The following is a 16,511-nucleotide window of genomic DNA, read 5'->3' as shown; positions in this document are numbered from 1 at the left end:
CCCACCATGGTCAGCCCATCTTCAGAGATGTCCTGAGAGTCCCCAAGTCCAAACACTCCCGCAGAGCAGGAACCCTTTTTTTTTTTTTTTTTTTTTTTTTTTTTTTTTTTTGAGCAGGAACCCTTTTGACAGCAGCCTTGATGGGGAGCTCAATACCTCCTGGGACAGTCCAGTTCAGTCCAGTCTTGCCTGGCTTCAAGGGAAGACAAAGATCCTAGGGCCTGGCTGGCAGGTCTAAAGGGGGAAGCCCAGCACCTCCAGAACAGGGAACTCAGTGTTGCTGGATCTGGGACAAGAAATTAGGTTCAAGAAGGAATCGTCAGCTCATGAACCTGCTCACCAGACTCCACACACACACACACACACACAGCCTGCTTCAGAGCTACATAGCCGACTGTCACTGCCTGCCTGGATCCAGGTGGAACAGTACAAGGGCAATATTTTATTTATATGTCGTGCATATTTATTAAGGAGAGGTAAATAAATTAGCACCCTGCCATCTGCAACCACCAGCCTACGCTAAGTTTCTTCCCTCCTCTGCCACCTTGGGAGGGGCCATACCAGCAAAGCCCTGGTCCTGGCAAAAAATGGGCTCCTTTCTCAGAATGATTTTCTCCAGGGTTGGAGCCACCCTGGAATTACAATTTTTCTGAGAAAATGGACACAGGGTACTACTGTAGGCCATTTCCCAATAGCTGATCTCCACACACCCCCTGACCCCAGCAAGCCTGGGAGGTGGGCATATTTTCATCCTCATTTTATAGATGAAGACAAGGAAACTCAGAGACATTAGGTCACTTGCCTAGGGTTACAGAGCAAGTGAGTGGAGAGGCTGAGCTCAAGCCAGGGAGCTCCAAAGAGTTCCACAGTGTGCAGGGGAGAAAGGCCAGAGCAGGAGGTGACTACGTTCCCGGCTCTGGAGACAGTTGCCCCAGGACTCACACTGGTCCCTTCACTTTCCTGACCCTTCTCTGTCAGATGGGAAAGTAAAATACAATAGGACAAACAGAAAGTAAAACACAGGGCTGTGTGGAGGATCAAATTGCCACCCAACCTGAGGGGCCTTCGTGCCCACCATGGAAGCTCCGACTCCCCTGCTGAGGGGCTCAGACAGACCCTACCCCTGCCCCAGTCTGCCATGTGACTCTGGGAACACCAAGGAACTCTCAGAGCCTTGGCCTTCTCCTCCGCAAAATGGAAAAACCACTGGGCAGGGAAGGGTGCAGGCTGTGAGGAAGAGGATCTCACAGGTGTGGAAAGGCTTGTAAAATGCAGGTCTGGTGGGAGGTAGGCAGTGGGCTAGGGTCAGGGACCCTGGGGAGGAAGGAACCCAGAATGCCAAATGGTGCTACAAAGCCCAGAGAGGGGTTGTTGCCCAGGGTCACAGCACAGCAGTCATGGCCCTCATGAGCCTCAGACCATCCGTCTCCCACGTCACGGAGACAGAGCCCAGAGCACTGAGCTCTGCATCTCCCAAGCTCAGCCTAGATCTGAATCTTTTATGAAGCCTCATAAATCTCCTGGAATCGCTCCTGCCCAAGCCCGCAAGCCCTGCCTCACTGCCTCTGCCTCCCTGCAGGGACTTTTCATTAAATTAAGTGCAGAATCCGACACAATTGCTTTTGATTTTCCCTGAGGGGCCACTGGCCACCTCCCTCCAGGGAGCCTATGGGGCCAGAGCTGCTGCAGGGTGCTCGCACACACCCCCATACAAACGTCATAGAGATTTCTAGATAAAATACTATTTTTTAAGCTGATTTTCTATCTTCAGAGCTGACTAGTAAGCCCCTACTAGGTGCCAGCAAAACCTCCAAATAGCCCCAGGAGGCAGAATCAGCCCACGTCACACAGAAGGATAGTTCAGAGCAAACACGGGCCCATCAGACCCCCAAATCTGGGGCCGAGTGTGGTGGGGGGAACTGGTGATGTGTAGACTCAGCCTGTCCTAGGGCCGCTGTCAGAGGGAACAGGTGGGAGCCCCAGAAAGGAGACAGGTTGCCAGGCAGCAGCTCCGGGGCATTCTAGAACAAGCAAATCTCACCTTTTGACTTTCTTCATAAGGGGGAGCAGCAGTCAGAGCAGCTAGTTCAACCAGGCACCTACTGTGTGCCAGGCACTGCAAAGGCTTCCCATGACTCTCAAGAGATCCAAACATCTCCCCTCCACGTGCCAGGACTGCTGGCCTCACCCCATTCCACTCTCCCGCTCTCCCCCTGCAATGCCGCCACACTGGCCTCCAGCCCTCAAACATGCAGAGCGTGCCCAAGGCCTTTGCCCTCACTGTTCCTTCCACCTGGAATCTTCCTCTCCCAGCTCCTCCCTTAACTGGTCCCAACACAGGTTATCTCCTCCAGAAGGCCCTCCGTGACCACCCATCACCCTCTTTCATCTCAGTCCCTCTTCTTGTCACAGGGGTAGCTCTTTTCCCCAGGGACTCTGATTTATCTCTTATTTATTTCTCTACAAGCTCACAGCTTTCTCCCCTGTTCCATTAGGACAAAACCTGTCTTATTTACTACTGTATCCCGACACTCAGAACACTGGCTGGCACATGGTAGGTCATAGTTAAACAACCACAGAATGAAAGGAGAAAGGAAGGAATCACGCTACACGGGGTCTGAATGCCAGGGCCAAGACAAGGGCAGGAGGGAGGCAGCAAGTGCCTGTGGTTTGGGCAAGAGGATGACAGCCCTCCCCTCCCCACCAGAAGTTGGTTTCCTCCATGGAAAGTGCTGGGGGAGAGGGGTTACGGGAGAAGGTGGATTCCCAGAGGGAGTGGGGAAGCCTGGTGGGATACGGAAAGGGAGAAATGGCCTGGAACGGAAGGAACAGCAACCCTCCAGGAGACTACACAGCCATTAAAAATGACAAGTGTAAGAAACAACATCTGCAGGGGGGAAAAGCCCACGCAGAATTACATCAAGGCTGATGACAACCACAGGAAAGCGGAGTCTTACCGCAGCCTCACTGATACAACAGTAGAAACAACCTGGCTACCCAGCCATGGGGAGCAGGTAAATAAACTGCCTGGTACAGACATCCCAGGGGACATTCTGCAACTGATCCTATAAAACTAAGCAAAGCAAAAACCAACCAAACAAACAACCATAAAATGGTGTATGTCAGATGATCTCAACAAAAATAGTGGGAAAAAAGACTGGAAGGAAATACACCCAAGTTATCCCTGGACAGCGGGCCGATGGAGGATGATTTTCATTTTCTTCTTGGTTTTTCTTTCCAAAATAGCTTACATTTAAAAATAATTGCATATTTAATCAGAGAGAAAATAACTTACTCTAAAAGGATACTCTCGGTGTGTGCCTGGGTGGCTCAGTAGGTTAGGTGTCTGACTCTTGATTTCAGCTCAGGTCATGACTTCGGGGCAGTGAGATCTAGCCCCCTATCAGGCTCTACGCTGGATATGGAATGTACTCGAGAGTCCCTCTCCCTCTCCCTCTGCCCCTCCCCCTGCTTGTGCTAGCTCTCTTTCTCTCTCAAATAAATAAAATAAAACCTTAAAAAAAAATGATACTCTTTTTAATGATAGCAAGAAGCTAGAGAAATGTGTACATATTAGTGCTGTATGGAGAAGGAGGGGCTTTGCAAAATTGTTTTTTAACTGATATTGCTGTGTTTAATTATTTAAACTAGTTCAAACACCCAGTGAACATTTTATAAGTGTTATCTCTTTTAACTGGAGACAGAAGAAGGATGAACCCTGAAACTGGTCAACAGGAGGGCTAAGAAATGAGTGCTAGCTCAGGCATTGAGTGGGGCAAAGCTCTTCTCTCTGGGCCTAGGTCTCCCAGACTGTAAGATGGCATCAACTACCCCATTGTTGTTGTAGAACCCAAGCCTCGATAGAAAAGGGTGCACCTGTGCCCAGCACTTAGTAGATGCTCAGTAAATGGTGCCTTCTGCCCTCCAAGTAAGGGAGATCCCAACCCAGGGTCCCAGGGTCCTTCCAACTACTTTAGCTTAACAGGCGGGCAGAGACTAGTCCTCAAATCCTTTTGATCTCGTATCCTATGTGTATCAAAATGCCTGTGCATTCTTCTGCAATAAAATACACATTATTTATGACTTACCCATGTGTTACCATGTCTATGTATCACTCACATTATAAACACAGACAAAACTAGAAAAAAACTAAAATGTGTTAGAAAACAAATGTAAACTGAAGCTCTTATTAATTTTTTCCATCTCTTTCCCCAAGAGACCGTCCTGGGTGAGGAACCCCCAGCCCACTCTGGAGACCACCAGCTGAGCCCCTGGATGGCAGAGACCCTTGAGGTCTCTGTTAGCATATAGTGTCCACAAACCGCCAGCACTTAGTCAAGAGTTTCTGAGGGACGTCTGTGGTTCAGGCTGGTTTAACTCCTCAAGAAACAAAACAGTCAAAGGAAAACCACTCAAACCAGAGTCTGACCGCTCGGGTCTGAGGAACCCTGACCTCCTGTGGGACTCTGCGCTCTCCCTCTCTCTGGACAGTCTCCCCACCTAGAATCTGAGGGAGCTGGACCAACTGGCTGCTCAGGGAGGCTTCTCTCTGCTGTCCTTAGGCATTAGCCCCTAGAGCCCCTTCCCACCCACATGAGGGAGGCAGCCTCTCCCAGGAGGCTGGGAGGCCACAGTGATTTATACCCTCCCAGGGCCAAGCCTCACTATAAAATACAGCTGTCCCCACCCTGCTTGTCCCCTAGGACTCCTGCCAACCACAGCCAGCTGCCCATGAACCCCCACACATAAACCTTGAGGCCCAGTTCCATCAGCACAAAAGGCAAGCAGTAAATTTGAGGCCCCCGGGTCTCTGACAGTGAAGCTTCCTGGGAGAATACATCTTTCACCCTAGGATAAATTATCCTTGCTGGACTAGAGAGGGGAAGCATTTTGTTCATATAGTTGAAAAATGGTTGTTTGAAGAGCACCCCTATATGGGTTCCCCAGCTGGGCTGCCAGCTCCCAGGGCTATCCATCCAGGGGTCTCCAGCACAGACACCTCTCAGCAGATCTCTCATACTCATCCCCCTACAATCCACCCCTGCCAGCTCCCTAGCTCAGGGAAGGGCACCAGCATAACCCCCCAGGCCAGGCAGAACCCCAGCCAGGAAACTCTGAGTGCCATTGAGGCCCAGGCTTCCACATCTGTCCACTGCCACATCCATTCTGCCACATATGTCCCTCTGCTCTGGGCTTGCAGTCTCCCCTCTGTGGAGCAGCAGGCCACAGGCCAAACGAAAGCCACCATCTAGCCCTGGGACCTTGAAAATGCCAACCCACCTCAAATTTTGTTTTCCTCTTTTGCAAAATTACACGAATCCCAAAGGGCAGTACAAATCTGAACAGCCATTTTGGAGAGCTGGGTGGCACCGGGTGCTGAGAACCGTTTGTTTCTCAACCCCGGGGTCTTGGGGCCTTAAGTTCCTCTTCAAAAAGTACAAATGTTTTGGGGGCGCCTGGATGGCTCAGTGAGTTAAAGCCTCTGCCTTCGGCTCAGGTCATGATCCTGGGATCCTGGGTTCAAGCCCCACATCAGGCTCTGCTCTGCAGGGAGCCTGCTTCCCCCTCTCTCTGCCTGCCTCTCTGCCTACTTGTGATCTCTCTCTGTGTCAAATAAATAAATAAAATCTAAAAAAAATAATTACGAATGTTTTAATCCCTCCTCGTTAGGGACAGCAGATCTCATGATAAAAGAGCAAGGTGCAGAAGTATGTGATGGTATGCCGCTATTTGTGCATAAAGAAGGAAAAGGGTATGTAGGCAAAGTGCTAGGAACAGGTGACCGAGTTCCCTTTGGCCGAAGGGGTGGGGGTTCAGCAAATGGGAGCAGAGGTTTGAGAAAGACCACTGATGTGGTCATAAGTTTTTCATCTGAGCCACGTGACCCCTGAGTCCTCATGCCAGTCTGCCCCTGATGGACAGTTGGTTTTATTTCCTTCTCCCTCCATGACCACCACAGCGAAATGTCCCTGTCCATGATGCTTTATGCATCTGTGCTAGATTTGTTTCTCTAGACTAGAAAATACTCATCACACTTAGAAAAGGAATAGCTGGGTCAAAGGGGGTAAGGGCTTTTCAAATTGCTAGATAATTTGTCAAACTGTCCTCCTATTTGCCTCCCCTTCCTGAAGGTCAGTTTCTCCGTCCCCCGTGATCTCACCAACACTAGACGCTATGGATTTTTTAACTCCCTCTTAAAATGGATACTGTGCTGTTGTTTCTCTGAGGATTTTCCTCATGCTAACAGAATAATCCCCTAAAATGTCGAGGTTGGCTATCTTTCCATTCACTTTCTGGCCATTTGTGTATCTTCTAGTAACTTCCTGCTTGAATCCATGACATTCCTCCTAGACTGTGTTATCTTTTCTTACTGACTTACAGGAGATCCTGATATATACACTCAACATTAATCTTTACCTGTGATGTATGCTGTAAATACTTTCCCTCCTGATCTGTGGCTTGTCTTGGAATCTTAGGAACAGTGCCTTTGGTCATATATAACTTCTACATTTTTATGTAGTTCAATTTTTCAATCCTTTCTTTCATAGTATCTACTTTTATAGTTTCAAGGTCCTCTGATAAGGCTGATAACCCAACCTTGCAGGATTGTTAGGGGGAGTGGAGACAGTGTGAATAAGGTACCCCACAGTATGGAGCAGACCCTCCTAATCTGGTCACTTTGGGGGTCTCCCTGCCTCACCTTGCCTTCCATACCCTAACAACCAGAAGTAGCTTACAGAACACGCCCCGCTCCTGCTTAAAAACACTTCAGCTTCCTAAAGAGGACGAAGTTCAGACTCCTTTAGGGGCTGAGTTCAAGGTCGTAAACACAAACACCACTAAGGTTGAGCAAGTGAGTGAAGGCATCAGTGGCTAGACAGGGAGAGCCACAAACATACCCTCAGCCTGCAGGCGATAGCAAAAATACAAGTCCAGGGTTACCAGATCCTCTGAAGAAAGCTGCAGATCTATTCATTTTTTTAATATCAAATCCCACCCCCCCAACACCGCCCAACACACAGACACTCAAAATTTAAAGACAACCAATTTCTTTATGCCACTGTCACGTCAAGCAAGACCCATGTGTGACCAGGGTGTGGCCATCTCTCCCCTCACAATGTGTCTGCAGCCTGAATCGTGCCCATCACCCCCCACCGCCCCCACACACACACAGAGCATGCAGCCGACATGCCAGCCACATTGTACAACTGTGTCCACACCAGGTTCTTCCCAACTCTGCGCTTTTGCACACACTGATGTCTTGGCCTTAAGTGCCCTTCTCTTCCTGGCCACTCACACTTGCTCTTTTAAACTCAGGTCACAGGTTATCACCAATTCCCCAACCCCAGGCAGAATTCCACACCCCTTCCCTGAGTGCCCCATTGCCTATGACTCCTGGAACCAGAATTCCAAAAGAAGCAGCCAGGCGTCACAGAAGGAACCCTAGTTTGGGAGAAAGGCACTCCTGGGGTAAAAATCCTGCTTTGCCACTTCCTAGGAGTGCATCCTTGGGCAAGTGAGTTAACCTCTGTGCCTCAGGTTCCCAAATGTGAGATGGAGATAACAAGACCTACATGCAGATCAGGTTTCCAGGAATATAAACTGAAAGGGTATAAGAGAAGTAGCTAGCATGTAGTATGGGGCTTAATAATGAAATTGAAGGATGAAGGAATGAATGAAAAGTATAAATATTTCCTCAGAATGCTTGAACACACCGGTGAGGCATGGTCCTGCTCAGTGAGTAATGAGGCACTGCCCCCACCATGCCCGTCGCCGTCCCACAAGCACAGCCTACTGCACAGCTGGCAAAGCCCTTCCCCATCTGTCATCTCTGGAGCCTCATGACAGCTCTCCTGGAGAAAGGTAATACTCCCATTTGATAGAGAAGAAAAGTGAAGCTCAGAAGGGCAAAGCATAGAGGTTTGTTTAGAGAATAGAATGAGGACTCCTGGGTGGCTCAGTCGGCTAAGCATCTGCCTTCAGCTCAGGTTGTGATCTTGGGGTCTTGGGGTCCATGTCACAGACACCCAGCTCAGCCTTTCTCTCTCCCTCGAATAAATAAATAAAATCTTTAAGAAAAAAAGAATGGAATGAAGTGGGGACTGCCCAGTAGGCAGGGAGATGCTGTTCCACTCCACGGGGAACCCTGTGCACACCAAGATCTCAGGCCAAGTCACAGCCATCTGAGCCCCAACATCCTCGCCACTAGGCCACTGTGAGTGAAGGCTGTGAACACGGTCAGCCCAGAGCCCGTTCACAGGAGATGCTCAGAAAGTTGTGTTCTTCCTTCCCCTTCCTTTCTCTATTTCATGCACCACTCACTTAGTGGGCACCTACTGTATACTGGCCCATAAGCTGGGTGTTGCTGACCGACAGATGGCCTAGACAAGGCTCTTGCCCTTGGAGCTCTGTGTAGCAGAGGAGACAGATGAGTGGACATAGTTGTGCTCCAGAAGGGAAGGGGCCAGGACAGAAACATGGTGGGAGATCCTAATTCTGCTATGTTGAGGGGAGGGAGACAAGAGGAAGCTGGCCCTTGGCCTGGCCTGGGGTTGGAACAAAAGGAAACAATATTTTGCCAGATGGAGGGGAGGGTGGAGGAGAGGCACCCCAGGCAGAGTGGCACCCTGAGCAAATGACTGAGGAGGGAAGAAAGGTTATTAGAACCAGATGGCAAAAGGCCTTGAATACCAGAGGCCTCCAACTCCAAAAGAAACACTGCTTGACCCTTGGGATCTTTGTTTGGATCAGTGTTTAACATTCTGGAGTTGGGAGGTAGCATGTAAAACTCTGGGTTTTTAGCTTCTCTAGAAAAATCAGATCTGGGATGCTGATCCAGAGCGCCTATAAAGTCTACATTCTCTGTTCCCCAGACTCATTTCACTCCCTTCATCCATAAATATTTACTGAGCAACTACTATGTGTTAGGCAATGTACTGGTTACTGGGGATAAAATGGAGAATAAGAAAGACACAGCCACAGCCCTCATGGCACTTGCATAGTAGTGAGAGAGAAGGGCAACACACAAGGATAGAACATAAGATCAGGCAGTGCAAAATGCTAGAAAGGAAAAGAAAGTTATGGGGCTAAAAAACTGCCATTTCAGATGGGAGGGTCAGGGAAGGCCTCTCTGAGGAGGAGACCATTGCATAGATCTAAATGAAGTGAGTGAGTCGTGCACAGGCAAGATCCAGCAGAAGGAACAGCAAGGGCAAAGGCCCTGGGGCCTTCTTCACTCATCCTTCGGGTTACTTGCCTTGCCCCTTTGGGCATGTAAGTGTAAGACCCCTCCTGTAAGCAATGGAGCACATGAGAAATGTATAAACAAATGGCAACTACCCCCAATACACGTTTCAGATAAAATACCTCTGACCAGTGGTGAGAGAGACAGAGGAAATAGAGACAATGAATGGAAGACATGGTTTGATTTGTCTCCAATAGGAAGGCAATTTGCTTCATACATGAAACATTAAAACCTGAGCACAGGACAGAGAAACCAAGGGTAGGAGCAGGGAAATCCTCATTTCCTTCTTCACCAGCTGCCTCATTGGCCAAGTCCCGCACAGTGAGAGGCCAGAGTTGGGGGAGAAAGAATAAGAATGCTCAAGCTTCCACAATCCTGAAGCTGGTTGTTGTTGTTGTTGTTGTTACTGCCGTATTTTGTTTTTTTCCCCAAGCCAACCTGGGCTGCTGCTTTAGAAAGTCAACTGCAAAGGAAACACTTTGGTGGGTTTTCCTTGTTGTCCCCTTCCTAAGCAAAATTAAAGTGTCGATTCCTTGTCTCTTTACCCACAGAGTAGAAGAAAAGGAGGGCATTATTGCTCTAAAGAAGGAAAGGCGAGGGAAAAACAGACCCACAGTCTTCTACCAACCTTCTGGACTGGGGTGGGGGAGGCAATTCTGCCAACCGACATCACAGCCCATGTCACGGGACAGAACTTCCGCCACTCAAAGCTTTATTTGCATTTTTAGAGATACAGGGAAACGTTGGCAATCGGCTCCAAGGTTGACATTGCAGTTATTAAAACCAAACAAAAGAGACTTTCCCAAGTCTGGCTGTTTCTTCTTAAATTTATCCAGGCCCTCACTACCTGATTTAAGGCAATGAGCAGATGTTTCACAGCAGGAAGTCCATTAGCTCCAGATGCCGCCGCTTTGTTCAAGACGGGCACACAAATGCACTGGCAAACAAACACACACACACACGCACGCGTGCACACACACACATAGTACTCAGGGCAACAAACATTCACAAGCTCCCCTTCCAGCACTTGGCATGCCCGCATGGACCATTTGTAACCTCTGCCTGCAGTTCTGACAGAGAGAGGAGCAGCGGGAGTGAGTAGCCAATCAGATCCTGCCCCATCGTCTTTCTGTTGTCTCCTAGGTAACCGGCACAGGGACACATTAGCTAGCTGGGTACCACAGACACACACACACACACACACACACACACGCACGCACGCACAAGTCCATAATTGCAGGGACACCGGATGTGCCTGTCAGAACCCTAGACAGCTCCCCAGAGCGGCATTCAATGCCTTTGGTCCCTGCCTGTCTGGCAGCCTCAGCCCCTACAGCTTTCCCACCTCCGCTCCTTTACTCGTGCCATTCCTCTGCCTGGCGTGCCTCTCCCCACTGCCATCTCCATCAGTCAAAACCTTGCTCTTCTTCAGAGCCAGCCCAAGTCCTTGGTCAAGAATTCCAAAGGTTCCCAACACAGAATAAAATCTACACTCCTTCCCCTACAGAGATCAGGCCTTTCATGATCTACCCTTTGCTCTTCTGTAACCCTCATCTCACCTGAGACTCTAGAACTGTCCCATTCCTATTTATATTTTCTTGTCCTCTGACTCCCCTCCCTAGAATGTGTAGTCTGTTACAGCACTGTCTTTGTCTTGTTCATGGCCATATCCCCAGGCCCCAGAACAGGGCCCAATAAATATTTGTTGAATGAATAAAAAGTGATTTCCTCCTCACTGCTCCTGTATTTCCCCATCTCTCTAATAAGACGAAATGACTTCTATTAACCCTCCTGGCTCACATTCCAAGAGTCCATTAGAGAGCAGAAAGGACTGGCATAAGGAGGAAAATTAATCAGGCCACACCACGGGAAGGATCTGCCAGTGGAGAGCTGACCTGCCCCGTGCTGCCACAGCCCCCTCCTCTGAGCAGCCTGCCCACTCAGAATTGTCGGTGCCTTTGACTTCACATTCTTCAAGCACTGGGCACCTTGAACTTCTGCTATCTGAGGGACTGGGGGCAACTCAAAGCTGAGGACTGGATTTCATTTTTTGGATCCCACACAGGAACCAGCAAGAGCCTGGGAATTGGGGGGGGGGGGTGCGGGGGAGTCCTCTGGAAGCATTTACTGCAGTGAAGAGAGGGAAAAAAATGTGTCACCGTCTACAGGACCACAAACATCAAGGTGGAATGTCATTAGAACACAAGTTGCACATGTACACACACACAAACTCAGAAACATCATGAAGCTAGAATCAGAGTTCCCCAATCCCACTGGCTGCCTGAGTCACTCTTCAATGGACATGACTACTTCAGGTTCCAAAAACTGCAGAGTGATCTGGACACGTGTGCTGTGCAAGTGTGCAGGGAGCACAATGGGGAGCAAAACCACACTTGGGGTCAGCCTCCTTGGGGAAGGCCGGATGGTGGATTCAAGAAGCCACATACCCGATTGGATCCCCCAACCCTAGCTTGGGAGATCCTGAAGGTGGCTGCTCATAACCCAGAAATCCACCCTGAGTCCAGAGTTACTCCAATGACCAATGCACCAGCTCATTTCCTCAAATATAAAGTTAAAGCAGATGTAAAGATCAAGAAAGGAACAGCAGGATTCCCGTTTCTTGAGTATCTACTATGTACTAGGCTTTATACTAAAATCTGTTAACACTGATTCCTCAAGACCTCCCTGCAAGGTTATGCTTCCCACTTTATGGACTAGATGGGGGTGGGGAGGACTGAAGCCCAGAAGAATTAAGTAGTATGCCTAAGGTCACAAAGCTGGCAAGTGGAGAGGCCTAAGTCCAGGATAGGAGTCTGGTCTTCTTTACCCAGGGCCTTAAATGATACCACAGAATAAGCAGGTAAGCGGCTTTTATCTGAAATGTCCCTCCCACTGACTCTTCGCTGAGGATACCAAGTCCGTATCCCTGTCTCTGAGTCTCTCTCTCTCTGTCACACTTAGGCTTTACTGACCTCCCACCATGAGCCTCTTATCAAGCTGGACACACATATCAAAGCTTCTCATTTGAGATCCAGCCCACAGGAACCAGTGTTCCTGTGGCCCAGAGAAAGCCAGGGATTTTGTCTTTTTAAAATAGTAATTTCCTGCCAGCGCGGGTGGGTGCACCAGCCACCCTTTGATTTAGTGCTGAGCTCAAGGATCAATCTCATTAAGATTTTCCAAGGAAAACTCAAATGCTGGGTACCTTCTGGCACTGACGAAGGGAGAAGTAGCCTCCTCTCATAAGATGTGGTCAGTAACAGGCAAAATGATTGTAGATATCCCAAGACCCACATGCCTCTCACATGTCCTATGTGAGCCTCATGGATACCCGAATGCATCTCAAACATGACACCCACCTCCCTCACACACACATACCACCCACATGCCTCACCCATGCCCCCCCACACAACATATACACATGTGGTGGGGGTGGGGAGTGTGAACCAGGAGCAAAAAAGGAACATCCTCTGTCCCAGGACATCACAGCTCCCACTTCAGAGCCTACTCTGGGCTATGAGCAAGGCCAGGCCCAAGACCTCGTTTCATCCCCCTAGGAACCCCACAGGACAAGTGTTAGGCTCTCCCCTTACAGATACAGAGAGAAAGAATGACTTGTCCAAGATCACAGACCATGCCTGTGGTTTTCTGAAGGGCCAAGCTCAGACTAAACATTGGTCATGGGCATCTGGCTTTGCAAGGTAGCCTTTTCCATCTTCCTCTTCCCTCAGCCCCAGGGAAGGAAACCCGGGAACCCTCTGTGCCCTACAGCTGTCCCATCAGTACTGACTCAGGTTGGAGGAGGAGAGGAAGGTCTGCCCCTTTGCTGGGCAGAGGTAGCAGCCTGCCAGGGTCTTGCGGGCACCAGCTAAGGCCTGAGGAGGGTCTAAACAAGACTCCACCGGCTCTGCTTTCAAGTCCTCTGAACCTAGGGCCACGTGGAGTAGAGGTTACAGACCTGACTTAACTCTGTGAACATGACATTGCTGTCACCCTCCTCTTCCCCTCCCCCAGACCCCACACAGGAGCTTCTGACCTGGGCTGGAAATGGATCCTTTCCTATGAACTGAGCAGGGCCCAACTTAGGGGGCAGACAGAAAGCGATTTGGGGGGAGGGGCGTATCGGACACCACCAAAATCTTGTTGGTAACAAAGACCTAGGTTCATATCCCAGCTTCACCACCTACTGGCCCTGTGACCTTGGGCAGGAGGCTTCGTCCCTCTGAGGCTCAGTGTCCTCACCTGGAAAGTGGAAAGAATGACAGCGCCCTCCTGAGGGGGTGGCTGTGAAGGTTAAACACGGGAGCAGATGCGCTCCAGGGTGCCAGCAGATCCGCCATTATGCCCCCCTAAGTGAGCAGAGGGTGGGCGGCTGCCGTTCCCACCTCACTCTAACCCTGACTCACAGTACTAGCAATTCCTAACTAGCACCGAATCCGAACTTTCCTCAGCAGTGCCAGGGCTTGGGCGCGGGTCCTTCCTCCTCGCTCCACCACCGCGGTTCCGACAACAGGTACAGGGTTGGAGCAGCCCCGGAGGCGCCCTGGCGGAGGGGGCTGCGCCGCAGCGCTGCGGCAGGGCCAGGCCGGGGCCGGGGTTCGGGTCAGTGCGGCCAGATCTACCCCCAACCCCCGCACCCTTTCCAGCCTCTCGCCTCTTTGCAACTTTGACGAACTGCAGACCATGGGGTCGGCGCGGGGGTCCTGCCGGGGGTATGAAGGAAAGTTGGGTCCCGGCGACTGCAGCGATGGGATCCGAAGTGTCCCCCGCCGAGAGCACCCGCACATTCCGACCCCGGCAAACTCGCCGGGCGCAGGAAGGCACGTGGTGGCCGCGCCAGTCAGGGCTCGCTCCGGAAACCGGACTCGCGAGTGGGTCCGGGGCTGCGCCCTCGAGGGTTCAGAGTCTGCGCTCCAGTCTCAAGCGGCCGCCCTGCCCCGGGTCCCACCTCCGCGCGCCCTGCGGAGCGCCCCCGCAGGTTTCCCCGGCCGGGCTCCGCTCCGCACCTCGTGTCCTGCGGTGACCCCGCAAGCTCGGCGCCTCGAACGCGGCCGCCTGCCCTTCGCCTCCCGCGGAGACCCTCAGCCGGCGCCCCTCCGCCCCCGGCCAGCTTGGCGCTCGGCCCGCCCTCCTTGCCTCGCGCCGCGCCGGTGGTCACCGGCCTGGGCAGCGGCCGCGTCCTACCTTCGTCCGGCAGCCGCTGCAGGCAGAGCGCAAGGTTCCTCCGCCAGCCTCGCATCCCCGCGGCCGCCCTGCGGCCCGGCCCGGCCTCGCCAGCCCGGCCCCGGCCCCGGCCCCGGCCCCGGCCCCGCCCCCGCCGGGCCAGGCGGCGCAGCGCAGCGCTGGGGAGGGCCGCGGGCCCGGGGCGCGGCGGGCATGGGCGGCCGCCGAGGGTCGGGGGGTGCCCAGGCGGCCGCCAGGCGCTCCGCTCGGCTCGCTAGCCCGCGGCTGAGCAGCGACGCTCCCCGAGAGCGCGCGCTTTCCTCGGCGCTGGGGGGCGGGGCGGCGGGCGACGGGCGGGTTGGCGGCGGACGGGGGGCGGGGGGCGGAGGCGGGAGCGGAGAACCAGGCTGGAGGGGGACCCGGCGGGGCGCGAGCGCTCTCGCCCCCGCCGCTCCCCTCCCACGGGTCCCACCGCCAGCATTTCCAGGCTCCCCACCCCTGCGCTCTCCAAGTCACAGCCTAACAACGCTAATCACCGCCAATTAGCCGATGAATAAATGAGTGAAACAATGAATGCGTTAAATAAATGGAAAAGTGCGTGGATGAGTGAAGAATCGGGTGTATAGATGAGCAAGAAAATGAGTGCCTGAATGAATGAATGAGTTAGTGCACTGATGAATGAGAAAATTAATGACCAAATAAATGGGTGAAGGAATATGTAAATAAGTGACTAAGGGAATAAATGAATGAATCAGTGAATCAATGAGTGACTGAGTGCATCTTGGCGTCAAACCGGTGAGACGCTTCACAGAAGGCCTCACCCCTGCCCTGGGAGGGAGGCCTTTGGGTGGCATCTTGCAAAGGAGGCAGAGGAGGCCCCGTGAGGGCAGGGCCTGTCCCTGGACTCAGAGCAAAGGCTGAGGCCAACAGGAAGGTCAGTCTGTGTGCAGGCTTTGTCTACTGGACACAATTACAGTTGCCCTCCATCTACCTGGCAGCCGTTGAGCTCACCAGGTCTCAGAGATTCTGGAAAGAACAGCCAGGGAAGGGGCACAAGAGGGTCCTATCCTCAGAAGTCAGATTTGCTTCCTGTATGGGAATGGGGAGGAGGGGAAGGGAAAGGTGGGTGTGCAATCCAGGCAAAGGAGTACTACACTGCCATAAAAAGGAGAACATTCTTTCAAAGATGACAAAATGAAGAACAGTATTTATAATATGTGCAGAAAACAAGAAGGAAGGCTCTACACTCATACTTGCTCAAGTATGGGGAAAATTATCTCTAGTGGAAACAGTGGTCCCTTCCAGAATGGGAATCACATGACCAAGAGCAGGTGGGAGAGACTCACTTTTCACTGTGCCTCTTGAAATTTTGAACCCTGGAAATGCATTATGTAGCCAAAAAATAAGCTAAATTTTTAAATAAAGTTTCACAACAATATTTTTTAAAATATCTATCCCTCAGTAAAAGCTGTTTCCTCCCTGGCCAAACAAGTCAGCCTATTTGCCTGGATATCCTTTCTCCCACATCTAGCTCAGAGAGGGAGAGGGCCTTCATGGTCATCAGCAGAGCCAAATATGAATATGGTGGTCAGTGCAGAGCACCTTCTACCCTTTGTGAATGTTGGGAGGAAAACAAACATCCTCTATTTGAATTCTGGGTTTGTCAGTTTTTAGCTATGTATCTTTGGGCAACTTACCTCTTTTTTTTTGAACCTCACATTCCCCACCTGCAAACCAGAGGCCATCATATTATTCTTCTAGAGTCTGGTAAGGCTGGGGTCAGGTACTTGTATTCCAAAAGGTAGTTCAATGATGCAACCCCAGGCACCTTGACCCTATCAGTAAAGCCACCTAACCTTTGGCCTTCAGAGGTACCCCTTTTGTAAGGTGAGGGTAACCTTTTTTTTTTTTAAGATTTTATTTATTTGAGAGAGAGAGAGTGAGCAGGAGCAGAAGGGAGGAGCAGAGGGAAAGAGAGAAGGAGACTCCCCACTGAGCAGGCAGCCTGATGTGGGGCTCTATCCTAGGACACTGGGATCATGACCTGAGCTGAAGGCAGACGCTTAACTGACTGAGCCACCCAGGGTAAGCTTTTTTTTTTTTT

The 16,511-nt window shown here is 51.3% G+C and overlaps 1 protein-coding gene across 4 annotated transcripts in view; it reads right to left on the bottom strand.

The window, feature by feature from the left end:
• Positions 1-14,527, bottom strand: part of GRIP2 (glutamate receptor interacting protein 2) — a 92,119-nt gene extending 77,592 nt beyond the window's left edge. For all 4 annotated transcript variants that reach the window (XM_059161839.1, XM_059161842.1, XM_059161844.1 and 1 more), the window contains exon 1: positions 14,429-14,527. In XM_059161839.1, coding sequence (XP_059017822.1) covers positions 14,429-14,483 — 55 coding nt within the window. In that variant the 5' untranslated portion in view covers positions 14,484-14,527. The remainder of the gene's footprint in view (positions 1-14,428) is intronic.
• Positions 14,528-16,511: the final 1,984 nt, after the last annotated feature.

This window comes from Mustela lutreola, chromosome 2 (assembly GCF_030435805.1).
Source record: "Mustela lutreola isolate mMusLut2 chromosome 2, mMusLut2.pri, whole genome shotgun sequence".
In the NCBI taxonomy this organism is placed as follows: Eukaryota; Metazoa; Chordata; class Mammalia; order Carnivora; family Mustelidae; genus Mustela; species Mustela lutreola.
This window is presented reverse-complemented; position numbering and strand designations above follow the sequence as displayed.